The following is a 25466-nucleotide window of genomic DNA, read 5'->3' as shown; positions in this document are numbered from 1 at the left end:
TCATTTAATTAGCATTGTTATCGAGATGTAAGGCTTAGATTGTATATAGTCAATGTTCCTTCGAATTTGTTTGCTCCACTAAGAGTCTTAAACTCAGAATCTTGTAGTATGATTCTTCCACTCACTAGAAATTCAAATATGTTTTTATGTTGTATAGAGATCATACATGACAACAAATTACTACTCCAGATAGCGACACTGGTTTATAATGATTGAATAAACTGAATTCTATTTCTTCAATCTGAGTGTCCAAGATTTTGGGAATCATAATTCAAAATTCAATCCAATGATCTTTTGGTATTCATTGTCAGAATGTTGCTGTTGCTGGAAAGCTGCTACAATCCAGTCTCCTTATCTAATTTTAACATTTTAGATATTTGGTCTGTGGGTGTGGGATTGAAGTCACATACAATCCTAACGTTTCCTTCCTGTAAGGAGAACAGAGCATCAAGTTGAGATTTTATGACAATCCCTCAGCTTCATAGACTCCTTTTCTGTCTTAACATTTTAATATGTTTTATACTGAACTCACATTCTTTACTGCCCCAATGAGATTTCAATTTCACTTTCTCAGGATTACTGCTCCTGTAATAAACTATATTACTATAACCTTTAAATCAGAAAAATTAGAATTTCTGTGCCTCAGACTACAAGAGCAGGTTTGAGACTAGGAATACTGCTGTGAGTAACTCACCTCCTGATCCCCAAAGCCTGTCCACTATCTACAGGGCACAAGATGGCCTAGTGATATTATTGCTGGACTGTTAATCCAGAGACCTAGGTAATGTTCCCAGGGCATAGGTTCAAATCCTGCTACAACCAGATGGTGGAATTTTGAATTCAATTAAAGAACAAAAAAATCTGGAATTAAGATGATCATGAATCCATTGTCAAAAAAAATCCATCCAGTTTACTAATGACCTCCAGGGAAGAAAGTCTGCTATCCTTACCCGGTCTGGCCTACATGGGACTCCAGACCCATGGCAATGTGGTTGACTCCTAACTGCCCTCTGGGCCACTACACTTGGGCTATAAATGTGGGCCTGGACGGCAATGCCCTCATCCCATGAATGAATATAAAAAGTCAGGAGAATGATGGAATACTTCGCTCTTACCTGGATGGGTACAGCTCCAACAACACTCAAGAAGCTTGTCGCCATCCAGGACAAAGCAGCCCGTTTGATTGGGATCACATCCACAAGCATCCACTCCCTCCACCCACACTCAGTAGCAGCAGTGTGTACCATCCACAAGAGGCACTGCAGAAATTCACTAAAGATCCTTCGAAAGCACTTTCCAAACCCACAACCATTTCCATCTAGAAGGACAAGGACAGCAGATATATGGGAACAGCACAACCTGCAAGTTCCCCTCCAAACCACTCACCACCCTGATTTGGAAATATATCGCCGTTCCTTTACTGTCGCTGGGTCAAAATCCTGGAATTCCCTCCCTAAGGGCATTGAGAGTCAACCCACGACATGTGGACTGCAGCAGTTCAAAAAGGCAACTTATCATCATCTTCTCGAGGGCAACGGGGGACAGGTAATAAATGCTGGCCAGCCAGCTACGCCTACACTCCACAAGTAAATAAAAAAATTAAATGGTTCTGCTGAATCTAACACTCATAAGATGAAGCAGTGTGTGATCAGAAAAACCTGATTTTTCTCCTGTTTCCCAGTATTTTGGAGAGTGCTGATGTAATATTTGTAGCCAATGTAATCCTATTATTGTAAGATTACAGTTATTTTAATTTTGAAATGGGCTCATCAAAACTGGTCCTGTAAATATGTATGTACACACCATCACCCAGCCTACAGCTGGATCTCCCATCTGTCATGTCTTCCGTGCCCAAAAAGCCCTGCTTTCCGATAAATATAAATAGCAAGTTAATTTTAAACTGAAAATCCCCTTTGATCTGTGCTCCTATTATCTTCTGAACTATTTCCAAATCGCACATCATCAGTTAATTGCTCACTATTTCCTCCTTTTAATTAGAAGGAAGTTGTTTACTGTTCTTTCTGCTTTTTGATCTAATTGAGAAAACTACTGGTGTTTACCCATGCAACGGTCCCACCAGATGTTTTGCATCCATTCCAATTCACTGTCTGTGACTTGTCTATGTACAACAAAAACCCACATTTACAACACCACAACTACAGGCTGAGGCTATCCACATGGGACAGAGTGAAGGTGAGCTCGATTTGAGCATCTTATGGGTTAATGGGAAACACTGCCTTACTTCAGAGCTGCAGGCTCAGGGAAGCTGCAGACATTGTAAAGAAATGGAAACCATTTCTGAGCACAGTTCATCAATAAAGTTGAAATTCTTCATTCTAATCAGACTGAGGCTCCCTGATTGTGTCCATAAACTTCCTTCTCTATAAAAACTATTCATTGAAAACACACCGGAACATCACAGCTACGAAGCCAAATCTAGATGAGAGTTTACAAGACGAGTATTTTGATGGTAACAAATTTCAGTGGCACTTCAATGCTTTGACCTTCTGTTACAAAATCAAGTGTGGCTGACTCTGTTTAATTCTTTCTTGAACCTCCTCCCCTGGTCCACTGTAATGTATTCCTAATGCAGTGGCAGAATCTTTATTGCCTCTCAGCTTAGACACAGAGTGCATCACCATGGCCTATTCTAACGCTGAGTTTGTTCCTTTAATTAACAAAGCATTGAACAATTATTGTTCCCCTTGTATAGATCCCCTTCTACAGATCTGAAGTATCAGCACCTTGGTACCTTTGTACCTAAGATGGCGCTGTAATGTGGCGACTGTAAACATTTCACTCTACCCATTTGAGTACGTGACAAAAAAGATAATTCAATTCTCTGTTTTTCGTTTTCTACCTTTCTCCTCTAAATTCCATCATTAAGAATCTTTAGCTTTAATTCAATCCTGACACTGTCAGATGCTTAATTTGTTTCCTACTTTTATTTGTTCCTTTGGGAAGGGGAAATATAGTAGGCAGGGGGAATTAATTGCACAGGAGGTGAAATTTTGAGCCTGTCAGTAGTCTGTATGGGGTGAGTTCTAGCCCCAAGCTGACCTGTAGCAACTGTGATGTAAAATGTGCGCTTTATATATATATTTAAATCTCATTTGGTTTAGAGATTGGATTTTGAATAAGAATGTAGGGATTGGCATGTGTATGAAAGTGTTTAACAATTAAATTCCTCGTATTTCTGGACACATGATGTTTTAACCTCCGAGAGGGAGTCCCTGGGGTGATAACAGGAATTTGTTTGCAGTGAGCGAGTTTGATGAGCAGACAGAGTAAACACGGAGGAGGATTTGCCTGCTTTCTGATTAGAAGGATCAGGGTTTTTTTCATTTAGGACAATAACCTATAGCTTGGAAAGCTGTTGTTTCTGAGTTTGCAGAGGTATAATTTAAATAAGTGAAACAGTTTCTCCTGAAGAAAGGAGTACCTTGGAACTGTTGAGAAATAGTTACCTAAATGTAAGGATTTTAATTTAAAAGTTCTAGACTAGAAGTGTTTGGTTAGAAACCTGAAGAGATTATTTGAAGTTGAGGAAGTCTAAGCTCAGTTGTGTGACGAATCAAAGAATAAATTACCAAATTTGAAGAAGGGAATTGCAAGAAACAGTTAAGTTAAACCAATAGCTGCGATAGAGAAACAAATTCACTCTGATATTTGAGAACTGTAAAGCGATAGTGATGAGATAGCTGCGATTGTATAGTTACTGTGTTTAAAATTCTTTCAAATTGTGTTATCTGTAAATAGCTTGGTTTATTTGATTCTATCACTTTTGTTGCATAACAAACTTCTGTTTTATTATTAAAACAAATCTGCTGTATTGCATGCTTGTGATTCAATGGAAGACCACCTCATTAAATAAATGAAACAAAATGTGACCTATCTGGCCAGATTTCAGTCTGGGATCTGACTTGTCCATCACAACTGGGGGCTTAGTGGGATTTACCTTCACTGGATTTGGGAGAGATTTGTGTCTCTTTTTAAAGTACCAGTCATGGGGACATAAAACAGTTGCATTATGGTGAATTCAATGCATAGAATTTGATGATGGCTTTGGATATTGCTCAGAGATTTTTGGGAAATGGAAGGGATAACAGTGGATTATTTGATATTTTTGACTAAAACTAAACTGAAAGAGTTAGCAAGTAAAAAGTTGGATCTCATAAGGAATAGATCCTTGAAGTGATTATATCCACCATTTTGAAATAAAAGGAGGGAAATGTGAAATTGAAATGTCACAGCTGGAATTAACTACATTACAGCCAGAAATGGAAGAGCTAGAAGACAAACAGGATAATGGAAATTGAGAAAAAGTAAAACTTACTGCAACTTAAACTCACTGGAAGGAAACTTATTCCAGTCAGGATTGTATATGACTCTAGCTCCATACCCACATACCAGCTCTATAAAAAATTAAAGATGGAAAGTGAGGCGAAAAAGCAGAGAACAGTGGAAAGGGACATAAAATTAACATAATTTGAACAGAAATGGAGGAAAAAGAGATAGATGGAAAGTGAGGAGAAATAAAAACAAAGGGAAATGGAATTATTAAAATTCAAATTCCATAAAGTTAGCCAAAGAAAAACTCAGAGTAAAGAAGAAAGGAGGAGGTATTATCTATGAAAGAAGGTTCGATTTTAATGTTAGAGTATTTTGACAGGTACAGTTATGACTGTGTACACCAGTTTAACAGAAAAACAATCAGTAGAGTACGAAACTGTTAAAAAGGCAATACTCAATGCTCCTGAACAAGTGCCTGAAGCTTATCAATTGAAATTTGGACTACAAGAAAAAGAAAATGAATCAAACATCTGTAGAAATTCCAAGGGATAAAAAAAATGGTGAGGGATGAGTGGTTTAGATCACACAAGCTACAGAAAAGAATTGAAAACATAAAGGAAATTATCATCACAGAAGAATTCAGAAATAGTATTCCAGCAAACTTATCCTGGCAGATACCCATGATACCTCACACAGACAATTACAAGTTGGGAAATGATCGTATAAGAAAATTGGAGGAATAGAAAATCTGCATATGGAAGAGGGACTAGGTTTAGAGAATTGATAGAAGGGTGCCAATGTAATAAAGGAGAAAGTTTAGAATCAATAAATGATATGAAGGAATTACCATAGTTCTACTGGAATAAGCCTGGACATACTAAAGCCAATTTCTGGAAGTTAAATGGGAGACTAATTGCAGTAGTAGGAATGCCTTGGGCATCTTCAGAAAAGACAGTATCAGGAAAGGATATAGGCCATAGAAGCATATTGGTGGTACAAAGAAAAAATATTTTGTTAGAATGGACTAAGAACAGAAAGATGGCTCAGGGGAGGAATGGAAATTCTTTGTTGCATATTGTCAAGAAGAATCAGACTGCTGAAGATTGAGCATTTTATCTTAAAATAGAAAGTATTCCCTTACACTTCGAATCAAGGAAGTGAAACCAAGAAGGATATGCTGGCTGGTGCTGTTTGTCTTCCAGAGTACTTGAAAGAGGAGAAAACATTAATTGGAGGTATTCATGGTAGTTACAATCTAGATTCATTACACAGAGTGTCAATAACACTGTAACACTGACTTGGTAAATGGTGAAGTTGTACTGGGAGTGCTGCAACAAATTCCTATATAAAGAATTGACTTTATTTTGGGAAATGACCTGGGAGATTCAAAGAGCATTGGCCTCATGGAGGGTAGTGGAACAACCAGTGGAGGTAAAAGAAACTGAAATGTTACAGGATCAACGTGCTGGGTTGTTTCCTGACAGTGTTGTGACTAGATCTCAAGTCCATAGAATTATTCAGGAAGAGAAGAAATCCATGAAACAGGGAGATGGTTTCAAAATTCAGTTATTGGGTACAATTTTTTGAAAATTTAACATAAACAGAATATGGTGAAAAGAATGAGGTTGTGATGTTTAGTCTATCTCCTTTAACAGAAATTCAGCAAACAGATTTGGAGCTGAAGGAATTATACCAAAAATAGCCTACTCAGGTATTTTTCTGATTCAGTACCTGTACATTATTACTTGAAAAACAAAGTCTCAATGGAGAGATGGAGACCACCTTAAATACCAGTCAATAAGGAATGGACTGCGTCCATCTGGTGGTTGTTCCATTGGAGTATTCTAATGAGATGTTACAAGTGGTCATGAAATTCCAATGGCAGGTCACCCAGGTTAATAAGATAACACTGGTTAAAATTTTGCAAGATGTGCCATATATGTCAGGAAGTAGGGAAACCCCAACCCTCAATTAAACCAATTAAACCTGTGCCTTCAATTCCAGTATCAGCCTTTGAAGAACTGTTTAGCAGGGTCTTAATAGATTGTATAGGACCCCTTCCTAAAACAAGGCATGGGAATATCTTTTAACAAAGATGGATGTTTGAACAAGACTTCCTGAAGCAGTGTCTTCGGGAAAAATCACTGCCAAAGTGCTAGTGAAAATGTTAGTTCAACTTATTTAACAAGGTATGGATTACACAAACAAATACAATTGGATCATGGTTTAAATTGTATGTAAATATTCAAAGAAATGTTGACCAATTAACACAATTTACTTCTTCTGCTTATCCCCAATTATCTCAATGCATTGGAAAGATGACACCAAACTTTAAAGACCATGATTGGAGCTTTTTGCCAATAATACTCTAACATCTGGATGAAGGAATTCCTATTTTTTAAATTGGTCATTAGGGATGCTCCTAATGAATCCACATGATTCACGCCTTTTAAACTAATATATGGACATGAGGTAAGGGGAGCATTTAAGTTTATTAAAGAAAAATTAATAAGCCAAACTATGATTCCAGCTTTTGTTTTGAATTTCAGAAAGAAATTGGCTAAAAATAAATGAAGGGTGTTCACCAAACAATGAAAACTGGAGAAGATAGAAAGCCAATGTCCAAAATTCTGTTGCGTGTCAGATGTCAACACATTAAAGACATATTATGAGGGGGATTGTGGCCAGGAGAAAAGTGTACTTACAGTATTGAAAGAATTAAGGAATGACATTGATATATCAGAATAATCTGGCAACGTAACAGAAATTGAAACCCTCCAGCAATCTGATTGGATGACATAGAGGTCCTTGAAGGGTTAGATAGCATCACATTTCATCCTCCAGAAAATTATTGAGGTTACTTAAAAATCCTGTTACAAATTATGAATCAATTTGCGGGAATAAGTGAGGAAAAACTGTTTTTGCTGTTTATGAGGCCAAGGTGGTGTCTACATTATCCATAAATCAACAACCTTGCAGACTTAATCAAGTGAGATTAGCTCAGATGAGGGTAAAGATTAAGTTCATGATAGATAATGACATTATTGAACCCTTAAATCATAGTAGATGGAAGTCATCTAACATGATGTTGTCAAAAATTGGATGGGTCCCAATGATTCTGTATTGATTATCAAAAAGTCAACATGGTAACTTCAGTTCTAAAGAACATTCATATCGGACTTGAAACATCAACTCTATTTCTCTCCACAGTTGTTGCCAGATGGACTAAATTTCTCCAGCATTCTCAGTACTCATTTCAAATTTTCAACATCCTCATTATTTTGCTTCAATTAGTAACAAAAATTGACTTGTATCCTATTCTGAAACTGGTAGACTGGATTAAATGAATTGGATATGCATAATTTATCACACTAATAGGCTTACTAAAAGGATACTTGCTAGTTCCATTGGCAGATAGAGCCAAAGAAATATCAGCTTTTCTAACACCAGATGGACTTTTTCCATGAAAAGTCATGTTGCAATGTTCCAATGATGAACCAATCATGTAATTTGTTTTTAACCAAACACAGAAAGAATATTTACATCATTTGACAGAACTGTTTGATCAGCTTCTCGGTGCCAATTTGGTCATAAATCTGGCTAAGAATGATTTTGCCAAAGCAGGAGTGACTTGTTTGGGCCACACTATGGGACAAGGTCATGTAGCACCCAGAGAAGGGAAAATAAGGCCTATGTTGGATTTTCCCTCAGACAAAATGTGAAATTTTGTGTTATTTTTGCATGAGTAGATTTTGTCACATGTTTATCCTGAACAACACCACAGTCATTGTACTTTTAACAGCTTTGTTGAAGACAGGTAGAAAATTCAAATGCTGTTTGTAAGCATGAAAGCTGTGATGACAACTGCATCAGTTTTAGCTTTGCTGAATTATACAAAGCCAAACTGTCAGATGTCACTGACATCGGTGTGTACGCTGTTTCACTACAAGACGAAGAGATGGGCATCAAATGGTTTGTCAGTTATATATCAAAGGAAGGGGTGTCTGTGTGCAACAGTGTGTGTGTAACAGTGTGTGTGTATGTTTCAGAGAGTGTGTGTGTGTGTCAGGGAGAGTGGGAGCGTCTCAATGTGAGTGTTTCCAAGACTGTGAACGTGTTTCCGAGTGCGTGTGCGCATGGTTCTGATGCATGTGTTTTTCAGAAATAGTGGTGTTTCAGTGTGTTTGTTTCGGAGAGCGCGTGCATTTAAGTGTGTGCGCACGTTTCAGTGTACATGCATTTTAGTACGTGTGTCTGTGTGTATTTTATGTTTGGCAGCTCATAAACATCCATTTTTAACTCAAGAAAGCCTGGTTAATTTTGCAATGTCAAAAACATAAATACATTTGGATCGGAGAAGATATCCATGAGGGAAGGGATTCCTTTTAAATGTACTTTGTTGTGATCAACCAAGAGAAGAGAAAAGTTGCATTAAAGAGGGGGCTGGATCACCACTCCCCACCTGGGAGTATAAACACTTGGGGTATCCCGTCTGGAACGTAACCAACTGGGGACTCTGATTGTAAATAAATTTGTGGTTGATGTACAGAATATTACCCATGGATGAAAGAAACAAATTAGGATGGGGAAAATAAATTATTCCTTTGAAACTCATTTTTAAAACTGCATAGATATTTTCTAGAGTCTGTGCGACTAATGTACAGAAATGTCAAAGACAATTGGAGGAAGTTACTTTTAAGGATTTAAACATTCTGCCCCTTAAACAGATTTAGCATAGCACCTGCAAGTAGAATTTTGCCTGAGAGCCAGAAAACGCAAAGTTTAAAAAAGAGAGGCCGACAAATTCCAGGCGGAAATTGTGGAAAATGAAATGGATAGAGTCGCAATCGAGAGATTAAAACTGGAGCAACAGAAGTTTCATTTGCTTAAAATTCTAAGAGAAAGAGTGAGAGAGAGGCAGAGATAGGGGAAAGAGCACAAAGAGAGAAAGCTTCAGGATAGAGAGAAGAAAAGGGAGCTTAAACTAAAACAACTCAAGCTGAGGGACAGGAATCTTGTTGTCTCCCTTGAAGATACCACAAGCTCAGACATGAAGGCTGAGGCAAACTATTAGCTTATTTAATCCCCATGCTTGGTGAAGCAGAAGTTGAAACCTTTATTTCTTTCAAGCTGTTGGCATGGCAGGTGCTTATCACTGTGGAGTAAGCTTTCAGGAACAGCTTACAAAGTTTACTCCGTCTTGCCAGGGAGATTGCTACTGATTTAAAGCAGCAGGAAGGACTATATGAAGTGTGTACCAGTTAATGCCAGAGATATACCGTTGGAAATTGCATTCCCTCAGGAACTACCTTAACCAATCCTACCTGGAATTTGAAACACTTAAGAAGCTTGCTTTGGAATTGTGGGTATGGACACCCAAGACAAAAACCTCTTAAGAAAATCTCCATGATATAATTCTCTAAGGAATTTAAAACCTCCATAAATTTTCCCCATGGGAATACACCTAGAGGAGCAGAGACTAACAGGGACCAGATAGGCAGTCATTCTGGATTATGATTATGACCAAATTCAAAAAGCCCTGCATCAGAAAAGACCTTTTCCTATCACCTCCTACCAATTGGAAAGGATTGGGTAGACAGTGTGACAGAAAATTGAACCCCAACGCAATAGAGAGAAACATTGGGAATCCTGCCCAGGGCAGAAAGGGTGGTACTGAGATGAATAGTGAGTCCAAGAAGCCCGTGTGCTTTAATTGCTAAAAGGGAGGCTGTATCCAAGCCAAATGCTGGTTACATGGGAAAAACCAGTGGGATTTATTTTGGGAGCATATACTCCTCACAGAAGATGGGAGTCAGTTAGAGAGCAGAGCAGGTGATGGCTCTGACTGTAGCTGTAAATCGCTATAAAGACACTCCCGAGGGTGTGGATGAGTTAAACAAATCCCTGAGAGTAACCAGGATTTTGTATTGAAAGGAAGGGTGGCTATATTTCCCAGGGTGAGACGGGCAAGCCTATCGGGATAGTGAGAGATACCAGGAGCCAATCAGCTGCTGCTGGGGAAAGGGATGACCTACCCACCAGCAAGTATTTGGTAAAGAGGACTGAAGAGGAAGCGTGCCCATCTCCCTACACAAGGGGCATCTGGAATCAGGACCAGTGACTGTGGGAATCATCCCCATTTTACCTGTGGACAGGCTTGACCTGCCCCTCAACAATTGCATCGCCAATAGTCTCGAAGGAGCCTGCTGAGGTCAGTGAGACTGAATTGCTGCAGGAGAAAATTCCTGACATTTTATCAACATTGTATAGTTCTATCACCCCTGGCTCAGCCAATAGAGGCTGAGGGGGTAACCTAAACAGAAGGCTGTTTGGTCTCATTATCTGAAATTTTTGCTGGAGTCTAGCAGACCCCAAGAATATAATAATGAGGCCTTTCTTAGTAGCAGCCTAATGAGCTGATCCACCATGTTAAATAATGCAGAAATAAAACCTCCATCTAGGATTTCTGTGTTGGAACCATTCAGCCACGTTTTGATGGACTTGCAATTGATGAAATTGCAAATTACACATGCAAGTCCCCTCCAAGCCAGTCACCATCCTGACTCAGAAATACATCACCGTTCCTTCGCTGTGACTGGGTCAAAATCCTGGAATTCCCTCCCTAAGGGCATAGTGGGTCTACCTACAGCATATGGACTGCAATGGTTCAAGAAGCTAGCTCATCACCACCATCTCAGGAGTAACTGAGAACGTACAATAAATGCTGGTCCAGACAGCGACATCCACATCTTATGAATAAAGTTTAAAAAGTCATCATACCTTCACGCCTATCAATCAGCTCAGGGATAAAAGCATTGCTCTGAAAGGTTGAGAAACCACTGCCTAGGAGCAGCTTACTCCCCCCTCCCCTTCCCCCAACCAGATCAGACGAGGTTCAGAATGAAAACCTGTTTAGACGATCTGAGCCTAGATTATAAGATGTTAACTGCACACATGGTAGATGTGGTCAGGAATGAGTTTATCAAAAAGAGTTGACTTCACCTCGGTGGGGACACAGAATCCTGTTCATCAGTCAAGTTACTGTCATTGTGAATTGCTTTAGGTCTTGGCCTGGTTTCTGGATGGATTAATCTGTAAAAACAAGAGTGATTGCATCTTTGTGGGGGAGGGTGGAAGAAGAAGTAAAATAGGAATGGAAAATGTTAGGTCCAACCGATTTTACTCAAATCTCACTTTGTGCCAAATCCTTGAGGGGGATCACAGACATGGTGGAGTTCACTGTCTGAAACAGCCTACCCTCTCAGCTGTTGCATATGATACGCGGAGAATCAGATCACCAGAACACAAAGAAAAATAAAGTGAAAGATGAAAAATACAGCTGAATACAACATCTTCAGAGAGAGCCTGCTAAAACCTTCCTGAATGTCACACAAGGGAAATTCAATCCCACACTTGACAGTAATCCCCTAACTTACAGCACAGCTTGCCTTCCAGCTAACATTGTACCGTGTTTAAGCATGAGATCTATTTCAAACACAATGATGTGAACAGTCGTGTCTAAATTCAGAGATGATTAAATGTCTGTTTTGTGTTATAGTCCAGTTAATACAAGCTGTCAAAACAAATGTTCAGAAAGATGGACGTGTTCTAACGAAGGTTGGGTTGGTTTCAGATGGCTCAGTGTTTTGTAGGGACCTGCAGGCAGATAGTGCCACCTAAAGTTGTGGTCAGTCAATTGTTATGGACCAGACCAGACCCCCTCAAAATATCTTAAGAAGGTAGCCTAGACCCTAACTTTTTCTGATTTTAAAGGTAGATGTGAAGTGCCATGTTCCAGATGCAATGCGACTGGTCAAACAACTCGACATTAAGCAAAACATAATTTATTTAAACACCAGAGTTAAACACAAACAAAAGACAAAGGAATTTAAAATAACAATTAGAAAACTCCACCCAATAATAGATACAGTATCTATTACTAATTAACTGCTCCAATATAGTACCATCCCACAATCACACCCTCTGGCAAAAAGGCAAATACAGACACAGATTCTTACATTCAGTTCTCCAATCCAGGAGGAAGAAACATCAAGAGAAAATTCAAAGAGAGTAGCAGCCAAGAGACATACACTGAAGCTTCCAACTCTTTTGAGACCCCAAATGTTTCTGATGTTACTGAAAAAAACTAAATCCCCGAAATCTGGATCTGAGAGAGCTGGCCACACCCATTCAGGCTCCCTCAATTGTTCCAACTTTTAAAAAAAACCTAAAGGCCTCACAAGTTGTTTACTTAAGTTGTCTTCAAGTAGCCAATTCTGTACCTCTGCCTTACAACCTCTCTTCAAAAAAAAACCCAGGACAAAATAGCATTTTAAAGAGACATCATCATCACACAGTCACTCACGGACTCTTTCTGAAACCACAGGGACTACCCACAGAACACTACCAGATTGTGGCTTGTACCAAGGAACTGACTGAAACGAAAGAAAAAGTCCATTGTTTTTGCAATTACTCTGCTGCAACAGCAAGTTTATGCTTCATTCCCAATTGGAGAACTAAAGAGAGGATTGCAATGTTGCAAAATCTTACTTGTTATTAGTCAAAAAAAAAGAACCCAACTGGTTCATTAATTGGTTCTTCCTGACCATCCCATCAGGCCAGGTCTCCCACATCCATCAGAAACCACCCCCCCACCACAACCAAATCACCTCCCCAAAACCACTCCCATCCAAAAGTACACCCCTCAGCCTAAACATTTCCCCACCGCAATAGTAGCTCTCACCACAGCTGCCCCCTGCCCCCCACACACACACCAACCCCTCCCAAACATCTTCACTCACCCCCTATCACAACCCCACTCCAAAACTCCAGACATGCTCCTTCCATGCACCCAACCTTTGCCCCACATGGTATCCCATACAGAGCTGCTGATGTTATGGAGGCCTGAGGGTTCTTGTAATTAGTGGAATGGTGTAAAGTCAACAATATCTCCCTCAATGTCAACAAAATGAAGGAGCTGGTCATCAACTTTAGGCAGCAGAGTGGAGGACATGCCCCTGTCTGCATCAAAGGTGTTGAGGTGGAGATGGTCATGAGTTTCAAGTTCCTAGGAGTAAATATCGCCACAATCTGTCCTGGTCCAGCCACGTCAACAGTACAGTCAGAAAGCACAACAATGTCTCCAATTCCTCAGAAGGCTAAGGAAACTTGGCATGTTCACAATGGCTCTTACCAATTTTTACAGATGCACCATAGAAAGCATTCTATCCAGATGCATCACACTTTGAAAGGCCGCAAGAAATCATAGAGAGTTGTGAATACACTCCAGTCCATCACACAAACCAGCCTTCCATCTATTGACTCTGTCTATAACTGCTGCTGCCTCAGGAAAGCAGCCAACATAATCAAAGACCCCTCCCACCCCACTTATACTCTCTTCCACCCTCTTCCATTGGGCAGAAGTTTAAAAACACATACCAACAGATTCAAGAACAGCTTCTTCCCCGCTGTTATCAGACTTATGAATGAACCTCTCATATATTAAAGCTGATCTTTTTCTGCACCTCCTCTGTAGCTGCAACACTAGATTGTAGTGGGATTTGAACCTTGGTCCCTGGCGCTGTGAAGCAGCAGTGCTAACCACTGAGACACCGTGCCATCCCTTATTTTTGCCAAAACCCAGGAGTGAACCAGAGACCTTTAGATCTTCAGTCTAACGCTCTCCCAACAGAGCTATTTCAGCTGGCAAATGTCCTTTCTTAATTAAGGAAATCAAAACTGTACACAGTACTCCAGTTGTGAACTGATTCCCTGTACAGTTGTAGCAACACTTTCTATTTTTGAATCTATTACCCTTGCAAGCAATGCCAACATCCTATTTGCCTTCCTAATCATCTGCTGCACTTCCAGGCTAATTCTATGTCATCCATGCACCAGGACATGTATATTCCACTGTCATCTTCTTTTGTTCTAAAGAAGAGTTATACCAGACACAAAATATTAACTCTGTATCTCTCTCCACAGAGCTGCTGAATTTCTCCAGAGTTCTGTGTGTTTGTCCCTCTGGCCTGCAATTGCTGCAGCCTCTCTTCATTGAAATAATTCACCATCTTTCCAACCTTGTTGTAGGTTCCTGTCTGTGGAGGAGGTATTTTGCACCTCTATTAAGCACTGTCTCCAACTCAGTTGCTGGAATACCTAGTGTTCACATCACAAACTATCTTGATAATTTGATTAACTCTGTGGTGTTGTATCAGTTACCTGCTACGCACCCCACTCAATATTCAATGAGTTCAATATAGCAGGCAGTTAATTTAACTCATCCCAGCTAATCCTGTCACAATTAAAATACTTCTCCCTATTCTCAAGCAATCTCATGTGACAATGTTAAAATATATAAATTCCATTCAAAGAACACATGGCCATTTTCTGACTAAATGCGTGACCACATAGTGACCTGCATTACAAAAATGGTCTAAGCTAGACAGTTACGCATCTGTGACTTGAGGAGCTTCAGCTCATTGGACTAGGGTAAACATTCAAGATTTATGAGTGCTTGGCTCAGAGATTTGTTGAAGAGAAATAGGTTTCGGTTCCTGGGCCACTGGCACCAATACAGAAGAAGTGAGGAGGTATTGCCGGATTTAGCAGATTTAAAAATGGACAAGTCTCCAGCTCCAGATGTACCCCAGGCTGCAGTGGAAGATGAGGGAGGAAATTACAGGGGCCCCAACCTAAATATTTAATTCTTCTCTGGCCACAGGGGAGGTGCCAGAGGACTGGAGGACAAGTAATGTGGTTCCACTTTACAAGAAGGTGGGAGAGATAGACTAGGGAACTGGAGACCAGCCAGTCTAACATCAGTGGTAAGGAAACTTCTGGAGAAAATTCTGAAGGACAAAATTAATCTCCATTTAGACAGGCAAGGTTTGATCAGGATAGTGAGCATGGCTTTGTCAGTGAAATGATGTACCTAACAATTCTGATGGAATCTTGCAAGATGGTGACCAAGTGTTGGATGAGGGTAGCTTATATGGATTCAGCAAGGCCTTTGACAAAGTCACACATGGGAAACTGAAGAAGGCTCATGGTTTGCAGGGTAATTTGGTAAGATGGATCTAAAATTGGCTTAGTGACAGGAGAGAGAGGGTGGTGGTAGAAGGCTGTTTGAGACTGGAGCTTGGTCTGCACTGCTGTACCAGGGATCAGTGCTGTGTCACTTATTGTTTGTGATGTTCATAAATGATGTAGATGAGAATGTGGGAGGGATGATAAGTAAGTGAGTGGATAACACAAGGATCAGCTGGATGGTTGACAGTGGAGAGGAAGGTATTAGGTTGACAGTGAGGATATAAACAAAATGGTCAGGTGGGCAGATTAGTGACAGATGGAATTTAACCCTGATACAAGTGTGAGGTGATACACTTTATAAGAGGAAACAAGACAAGGGAGTACGCAATGCATGGCAGCACACTCGAAGGTTAAGAGGAACAGTGGGCTCTTGAGATGCTTTTCCACAGATCCCTGAAAGTGGCAGGACAGGTTAATAGGGTAGTTATAGAGTGAAACAGCATGGAAACAGACCCTTTGGTGCAACTCATCCATTCCAACCAGATATCCTAAATTAATCTAGTCCCATTTGCCAGCATTTGGCCCATATCCCTCTAAACCCTTCTTATTCATCCAGATGCCTTTTAAATTTTGTAATTGTACCAGCCTCTGCCACTTCCTCTGACACCACCCTGTACATGAAAAAGTTGCCCCTTAAATCTCTTTTATATTTCCCCCCTCTCACCTTAAACCTATGCCATCTAGTTTTGGCCTTCTCTACCCTAAGACCCTTGATTATTCACCCTATCCATGCCCCTCATGATTTTATAAACCTCTATAAATTCACCCCTCAGCCAATGACACTCTAGGAAAAAAGGCTCCAGCCTTTACAGCCTATCCCTGTAGCTCAAATCCTCTAATCCCAGCAAAATCCTTGTAAATCTTTTCCGCACTCTTTCAAGTTTCACAACATCTTTTGTGTAGATCCAGAATTGAACACAATACTCCAAAAATGGCCTCACCAATGTACTGTATAGCCGCAACATGACGTCCCAACTCCTATACTCAGTGCACACACCAATGAAGGCAAGTGTGCCAAACGCTTTCTTCTCTTTAATGTTTCAATGAAGGTCTGTAGCTCAGGTTGCGATTAGAGTTGTTGGTTGGTTCACCAAGTTGACTGGTTTTCATGCAACCGTTTCATCTCCCTTCTAGGTGATATCGTCAGTGCTATGTAGCCTCCATTGAAGCGCTGTTGTTCTGTCCCGCTCTGAATTTATATGGCCCGTCTGTAATGGTGGGTAGTCTTGTTTCCGGTTTTGTACCGGAGTGGTATGGAGTTGTGGTCTATTTCAACATGTTTGTTAATTGCATTGGTGGTTGAAAACCAGGCCTCCAGGAATTCTCATGCTTGTCTTTGTTTTGTTTGTCCTAGTGCTGTAATTTTGTCCCAGTAAAATTGATGTTCTTCTATGTTGGAGCGTACCAACAGCTACACTTCGCCAATTATTCTCAAAGATGAAAGACCCTATACCAATAATGACCAGGGCAAATGTGATATATAAAATACCATGCAGCAACTGTGAGAAACACTACATAGGACAGACGGGCAGGAAACTCACCACCAGGATACATGAACACCAACTCACAGCAAAATGGCACAACCAAATCTCCCTCGTTTCAATACACACCAACATAGGAGGACACCAATCTAACTGGATCGTAAAATAACAGAAGACAGAGTGTTGGACAAAGGGGACATTTTCAGGGGGGCAACCTACAACTAGCAGAGAGCCACAAGGATCAGTGCTGGGGCCACAATTATTTGGAATATATATCAATGTTTTGGATGAGGAAAGTGAATGTACTATTGCCAAGTCTGCAACTGACATGAAATTAGGTGGAAAGGCAGAAAACAAGGATGACCCAAAGAGCCTGAAGAGGGATATAAACTGGATAAGTGAGTGAAAAAAAAAAGTGACACATGGAATATAATGTGGGGTATGCACTTTGGCAGGAAGAATAGAAGAACTGCGTATTATTTAAATGAGAAAAGACTGCAGAAAGCTGTAGCCCAGACGGGCTCGTAGTGCATAAATCACAAAAAGTTAGCATTTAAGGTCAATAGGTAGTCAAGCCAGTCAAACTTTCTTCACAGAATCTAAATATGCCATGTCAGTTTGAAAGAGAGAGTCACACCATCCATTCAGCACCCCGTGCTGTATTCTCCCGGGAAATTCACCGGGTAAGCATTCTGCCAGTAACTTTACAAGAGGGGTGGCCCTAAACAGGTGCTGAGCAATAAGTCACCCCTGTATGATTTCTACACATAACTGGACATAGAACTTCCTGGGGATGTAAAACCTGAAACCTGCAGGTTCAGCACTCAAGTATAGATTAGGCCCAATTTTGATGTGGTTGTAAATGTGGATTCCTTATATCCAGTTACACTGGGCACATGGAGGACACAAACACACAAAATTAACAGTAGTTGAATGTTGGTGAAGTCTCGACCAAGAGTCCCACAGTGTTTCTGAGGTCCTTATCACAGCTCCATCAGCTTTGGCCATGAAATGGTGTATATCTCTTTACATAACAATTCAAATCAACATGATTACTGTGTGTCCTCCCAAACTACTGGGACTGAAGCACTGGCCCCAAAATCTCATGCAGCCTCACTAATGATTTTTAGATGACAGTTAAATGTTCAACAACTCTCCAGGTGCCTGCATCTAACCGTGGTTTAAAGGCTTGATGAAGATGGTATCTTGGGAAACATATGCCAAACCAATGCCTCAGCTTTATTCCCACACCTGAGCCCCACACATAACAAAGTCCCATTGTAAAGGAACACAAACTGACAAGAGTTAGACCAGAATGACCCCAGTGAGGATCTCAGTAATCTACAGAGATTATCTTCTGGCCTCAGGAGCAATGATGAGGGATTTTAGTATTTTTTAAAAAAGATTTCCATTATTTGAAGCGTGTTAAATTTTATCAATGTTTCTATCAAAATTGATACCTGTGTCAGACACCTGTACCTGGGAAGAGTTGAATCTCCCTAAGACAGAGGACTAGCTTCTCAGGTGCCAATCTTGGCCATCTTTGAGGCAAATCCAACTGCTGTGATTCACTACCCTCTGTCATCCCATGACTGACTCTGAGCTTCCATCCAGCGTCAGCAGCAATCGCTGTAATGGGCACCAGCCCAAGTTAAAATGGACAAGTAACAAAACTCACTTTGCGTTTAGAAACCAGACTCTCTCACAGTTCCAGGTGTTTGCCAAAATTGTCATGTGAATAGCGAATGGGCAGGAGAAATAGTACCTCATTGACAAATCACTTTGCAAATACATAGCCCGGACAGTCGATGGTAGAGGATTGGATAGTCAGTAGGTGAGGGAGGGTCAGTGTTAGCGGGGTTGAACAGGCAGTGAGTGAGGGAGGGTCAGTGTTAGGGGGGTTGGACAGGCAGTGGGTGAGGGACGGTCAGTGTTGGGGGGCGTTGGACAGGCAGTGAGGGAGGGGGGGTCAGTGTTAGGGGGGTTGGACAGGCAGTGGGTGAGGGAGTGTTAGGGGGTTTGGACAGTTAGTTGGTGAGAGAGGGTCAGAGTTATGGTCTTGGATAGACACTGGAAGGGGGTTGGACAGGCAGTGGGTGAGGGAGGGTCAGTATTAGGGTTTTGGACAGTCAGTGGGTGATCAGGAGGTGTTTGGATACTCATTAGATTATCTGAGATGCTGGGTGCTGTCCCTGCTCAACGGAATACTGCAGCGACCTGCAGCTTCAAATGCAACAAAGTGATATTTAAACATTTGTGAAGGTATTTCTGCAATTGTCCTAGCCAGTGACAACATTTGGAAGAAAGCAAATGGACAGGACCTCCGACTGGGAAGTATCTACCTGTTGCTTGGGAGAAAGACAAATCGTTTCAAAAGCTGCCTGATTAGGGAACATGTAGAGCTGACTTTCAGATTGTTTCTGTTAACTACATCAACAAAATCTTGTGGGAATTGTCTAGCCCAGCAACTAAAATGGGGGAAACTTATACTTGGTGGGTTCCGCCAAATAACACTTGGCATTTATATTTCTCGCCATCCACTCCACCAGTTCAGACTTTGTTTGCCTTGTCAGCTCTCCCCAACAGTACTGACCACATCCCCATGTGAGAATTATGAAATTATACCAACTGCATCACTCAGGAGAACTCTTCTGCTGTGCTCCCGTTTTGAAGCACTGAGGCACATTCCTAAAAACATTCACCTCAACCAATAACTCATTTACTAAGAAACAGACTAACATGCACCAGTGAATAGTTCAGTCCAGTTTTGTTTTAAATCATTTTCAATGATTTAAATCTAGTTGCTCACAATTGAAGGACTGGACACCCTTTGTCATTAACTCCACTATGTTAAAACTTCATCAGGCTAAACTCAGAGATAAAAAAAATACATTGATCTGTAGCCTTCTGTTCCAGTGCTTTGCTTCATAGACAATAGGAGTAAGAGTAGGTCATTCAGCCCTTTCGGCCTGCTCTGCTTTGAGATATTATGAACTAAAGTAGAATGTTGGTATAACAAGCATCTCCAGCTTTCATCTTGAAAATAGCCAGACCCAACACGACCTAGTCATTTTTATTCAATTTATTGGTGGGATGTGGGCGTCGCTGGCTGGCCAGCATTTATTGCCCATTCCAAGATGCCCTTGAGAAGGTGCTGGTGAGCTGCCTTCTTGAACCACTGCAGACTACACACTGCAGGTTGATCCACAATGTCATTAGGAAGGAAATTATAGGATTTTGACCCAGTGACACGGAGGGAACAGTGATATATTTCCAAGTCAGGATGGTGAATTGCTTGGAGATGGTGTTCCCATGTATCTGCTGCCCTCTGGATGTTAGTGGTCATGGGTTTGGAAGGTCCTGCCTGATTATCTTCGGTGAATTTCCGCAGTGCATCTTGTGGACGGCACACACTGCTGCTACTGAGTGCCAGTGGTAGAGGGAGTGGATGCTTGTGGATGTGGTGTCAATCAAGCGGGCCTCTTTGTCCTGGATGGTGTCAAGCTTCTTGGGTGTTGTTGGGGCTGCACTCATCCACGCAAGTGGGGAGTATTCCATCACACTCCTGACTTGTGCCTTGTAGATGATGGACAAGCTTTAGGAAGTCAGGAGGTGAGTTACTCACCGCAGTATTCCCAGTTTATGTGGTGAGTCCAGTTGAGTTTCTGGTCAATGGTAATGTCCACGACATTGATAGTGGGGGAATTCAGTGATGGTAACACCATTGAATGTCAATGGGCAATGGTTAGATTGTCTCTTATTGTTAATGGTCATAGCCTGGCATGTGGTGCAAATGTCACTTGCCACTTGACAGCCCAAGCTTGGATATGGTCCAGATCTTGTTGCATTTGAAAATTGACTGCTTCAGTATCTGAGGAGTCGTGAATGGTGCTGAATATTGTGCAATCATCGGTGAACATCTCTACTTCTAAACTTGTGATGCAGGGAAAGTCATCGATGAAGCAGCGAGGATGGTTGGGCCTAGGGCACTACTCTGTGAAACTCCTGCAGAGATGTCCTGGAGCTGAGATGACTGACCTCCAACAAACCATCTTTCTATGTGCCAGTGGCGAGTTTGCTCCCCGATACCTATTGATTCCAGTTTTGCTAGGGTTCCTTGATGCCACACCCGGTCAAATACAGCCTTGATGTCAAGTGCGGTCACTCTTGCCTCTCCTCTGGAATTCAGCTCTTTTTACAAAGTTTGAACCAAGGCAGGAAACCGTCTCAACTCTTCAGCTAGTTACCTTTGATTTGGGCCATGGTCAGAGACAGAAAGATGTGACTGTGAATGGGGTAGATAAAAGGACCCAGAAGGTGACATTAGAGTAGCCTCAGTCCTTGCACTCGTCCATCAGATGGGAGGTTTTTGTAGACTATGCAGATGAGCGTAAGAACTGGAAGGTCATTGAGCAAACTGTCCAAGGCACTATGGGGTACGGAGGCAGGTAAGTTAGGGGACCGGAGGGGAGGGGTTGGGAAAAGCAACAAGCAAATTGGTGTAGGGTAATACGATCAGATAGTTGGGCTCTTATGGTGAAATGGTAGTGACCCTACCTCTAGGCCAGGAGACCTGGGTTCATGTCCCACCTGCTCCAGAGGTGTGTATTAAAATCTCTGATCAGTTGAGTATAGAAAATCTCTGTGATCAGAGAGCTGAATGAGTAGCTGAAGCATTGCTGTTGCAGAATGGATCTAAATACATAGGACACTGGCATCAGTTCTGGGGAAAGAAGGGTCTAGGCCCGAAATGTCAGCCTTTCTGCTCCTATGATGCTGCTTGGCTTGCTGTGTTCATCCAGCTCTGCACCTAGCTGTACCTCTAAGATGGTTTTCACCTGATCTATTTCATCTAGTTGTCCTCGTGAATTGTATAATTGGATCAGTAGAAAAAGCTTTAAGTTAAATATTTTAGGGTGCAGGAGGGTTTGTGTGAGGGGAGATTTTAAAAGGAAAGGAGAAGGCAATAATTCAGGATAGCAAAATGAGTAATGATGTCCAGAGTGTGATAGGAAGGGGCATAGCATACAATTGTAAAAGTGCACTAGCAGCTGGGGACAGACTACGAAGAATATTGTCAAGAGACAGAATTAAGGTCTCTTTATTTGAATGCACACAGCTTTTATAACAAGACAGATGAATTGATGGCATAGAAATCATTGAGTATGATATGATATCCCATTAGAGACACATGTTTGCAAGGTGACCGAGATGGGGAACTAAATATTCAAATACCTTTTATATTTTGGAAGGGTAGACAGAAAGGACAAGGAAGTGGCCTATCTTTATTAATGAAGGATGGAATCAATATTAGTAGTGAGAAATGATCTTGTCTTGGAAGATTGAGATGTGGAATTAGTTTGGGTGGAGTTAAGAAATGGGAAAGGACAGAATTCCTAGGTGAGAGTATTCCTAACAGTGGCTACACTGTAGGACAAAGCTAAATAAAGGAATGGGGCTGTAAAATACACTGCAGTAATCACAGGTAATTTTAACCTTCTTACAGTTTGGATGAAACAAATCAGCAAAAGTAGATTGAGGAATGAGTTCATAGAAGGTATTTGGGATAGTTTCTTTGAAGAGTGCATTCTGGAACCAACCAGGGAACACATTATATCAGGCTTGGTAATCAGCAATCAGACAGGATTAAATAATACCTCATATTTGTCAATGACAATGGATCAGAAGCCCAAAGTACTTATGGACATATAAACTTTTAATATCAACATGCAATATTTTTAAAAGTGGATTACTACAGCCAAGAAAATAAAATGACTGGAGAAGTAAATTGAGTAATTGTCTAGTCGAGTCCTATGTAGAGACATGGAATGTCAAACCTGTAAATTTAAACAGTATGACTAGAGTTTTAGAATCATACAGCATGGAAACAGTCCCTTTGGCCCAACCTGTCCAAGCTATCCAAGTTTCTCAAATTAAGTTAGACCCATTTGCCTGCATTTGGCCCAAATCCCTCTAATCCTTCCCCATTCATGAAACTATTCAAATGCCTTTTAAATGTCGTAACTGTACCTGCGTCTACCACTTCCTCTGGCAGTTCATTCCACATATGAACCACCTTGTGTGAAAAAGTTGCCTCTCAGATCCCTTTTAAATCTTTCTTCTCTCACGGTCTAGTTTTGAAGTCTCCCACCCTAGGGAAAAGACTTTTACTATTCACCTTATCTGTGTCCCTCATGACTTTATAAACCTCTATAATGTTATCCCTCAAACACCTATGTTCCAGTGAAAAAAGTCCCAGCATCTCCTTATAACGGAAACCCTCCAGTCCTGGTAAATCATAGAATCCTTACAGAGTGGAAACAACCATTTAGCCCAAAAAGTCCAAACCAAGCTGCCAAAGAGCATCCCACCCAGACCCATCCCCCTACCCTACATATATCCTGTGGCTAATGTACCTAACCTACACATCCCTGTCACTACCAGGCAATTTAGCACAGTCAATCCACCTACTTTGCACATCTTTGGTCTGTGGGAGTAAACCCATGTAGACATAGGGAGAATGTGCAAACTCCACACACACAGTCACTTCAGGGTGGAATCGAACCGAAGTCCCTGGCACCGTGAGGCAGCAGTGCTAACCACTGAGCCACCGTGCTATCCTTGTAAACCTTTTCAGCACTTTCTCAAATTTAATAATATCCTTCCTGTAGCCAACCAGGAGAAATAATGAGAGGCTGACTAACCGCTACTTTCTCTGCAAGAAGGCATCTCCTCAGATATTTGTGTTTAATTCTTCCAGAAATATACTACAAAAGGAGTTAAAAGCCAAATAAAATTGCTGATCTGTGCACGATAGTGGTCTGATGTACTAATTTGTGAGCTAATGTGTTGCAAAGGTTGCAACTTGAAGGCTGGCATTAAACATACTTGCACTGCAGGTAAATAGAAAAACATGTCTCTTGTTAGAAGTGCTGCCTAGTTATCACCATCAAAAAGAACCAGGACAAAAGAATTTCAGTCAACTTGTAAATAAGCCAGAAATCACAAATTGACTATTCAGCTGATGCCATCCTTCATAACAGCTGCATGTTCTTTTTTGACTCCTCACAAATCACATCTTTTTAAAACTCCTTTCTTATTCGTAATCTGTATTGCTTGTTATTTCTGGTGTTTAGTTCCTAATGAACTTACTCTTCTGTTAGCTCAAGAAAACCTGGTTAAATTTTAAAATGTAAATTAATTTGGGTCTGGGAGAAAGATATCCACAAGGGAAGGGAAATATTTTTTCAAACATTTAACCTTGTCACTATCAGTTGAAGGTGGGGCTAGGCTGTAAAAGGGGTGCTGGTCCATCCTTCCTGAATAGCCAGCCTAACAATTCAGGATACCCTGTCTGGAACAGATTGGGGAACCTCACCTAGGAACCAGCTGTAACAAAAAGGTCCTCTATGCCAGAGCTTTTATAGTATGTCATAACTTCATAGTCTGTTTGAGGGCAAGTAAAAGTTTCTACAAATACATAAAAAGGAAAATGGTGGAGAAAATGAGTGTTGGTCCCTGAGATTATAAGACTGGGAAATTAATAATAAGAAAGAAGGACATCATAGAGATTTGAACAATTTTTTATATCTCTCTTCACAGTAGAAGCCACTAAAAGAATTCCAAGAATAATAGAAAATCAAGAGACAAAACAGGACAATCACTAGAGGTAAGGAAATAGTAACAGGGACAAAAACAAAATTGCTGGAGAGGCTCAGCAGGTCTGGCGGCATCTGTGAAGGAAAAATCAGAGTTAACGTATCGGGTCCGGTGACACTTCCTCAGAACAGAACAGAATAGTAACTGGGACTCGATTAAGATCTAAGCCTGATAACTTCCCTCAAGCAGGGCAAGGCTCCCCAAAATCTGCAGCTGCGACATAAGATTCTAGGATTGCAAGTGATGAGGTAGCAATGGAGCTTAGATTGATTTCTGGCAACTGTGAGTCCCTTCAAATCTTTGAGAGTTTTCATTGGTGGCTGTAACTGAATGGACTGCTCTCTGAGGCATGGCTAATGCTGCAAAAATAAAAGCCTGTACAAAGGTTGGTATGAATTTGGTAATTTCAGAAACATTTCTTCAATAATCAGATCATCTTGCATCAATAAATGAGGATCACAATACACTATTCATCACATTCCTCCTGCACCAATAATGAGGATCCTATTACTTCAAAGTCCTGTAACATTCAAACAGACATTCAAATTAGGTGCCTTGAGCCTGCTCCATCACTTAATAAGATCATGGCTGATCTGATTATTTCTTGTTCCTGTCTACCCCTTATAACTTTCACCCCTTATCTACTTCTGCCTTATAAAGACTCAAAGACTCTGCTTCCACCACCCTTTCAGGAGGAGAATTCTAAAGACCTCATGACCCTCTGAGAAAAGGAAATGTGCCTCATTACTGAGATAACAAGGTGTAGAGTTAGATGAATACAGCAGGCCAAGCAGCATCAGAGGAGCAGGAAAGCTGATGTTTCGGGCCTAGACCCTTCTTCAGAAATTACTGCTTTCTTGTTTATAAACATTGACCCTGGTTCTTGATTCTCCCACAAAAGGATACATCCTTTCCATACCTACTCTGCCAAGACACCTTAGG

At 40.9% G+C, this 25466-nt stretch overlaps 1 protein-coding gene across 1 annotated transcript in view; it reads right to left on the bottom strand.

Annotated features, from left to right (window-relative positions):
• Positions 1-344: 344 nt before the first annotated feature.
• Positions 345-25466, bottom strand: part of LOC109915748 (collagen alpha-1(XXVI) chain-like) — a 96079-nt gene continuing 70957 nt past the window's right edge. Inside the window, exon 4 of the mRNA XM_048612673.1 lies at positions 345-428. Coding sequence (XP_048468630.1) covers positions 415-428 — 14 coding nt within the window. The 3' untranslated portion in view covers positions 345-414. The remainder of the gene's footprint in view (positions 429-25466) is intronic.

The sequence above is a fragment of the Rhincodon typus genome, chromosome 26 (genome assembly GCF_021869965.1).
Source record: "Rhincodon typus isolate 14 chromosome 26, sRhiTyp1.1, whole genome shotgun sequence".
NCBI lineage: Eukaryota > Metazoa > Chordata > Chondrichthyes > Orectolobiformes > Rhincodontidae > Rhincodon > Rhincodon typus.
Note: the sequence above shows the minus strand (reverse complement) of the source record. Positions and strands in the feature narration are given on the sequence as shown.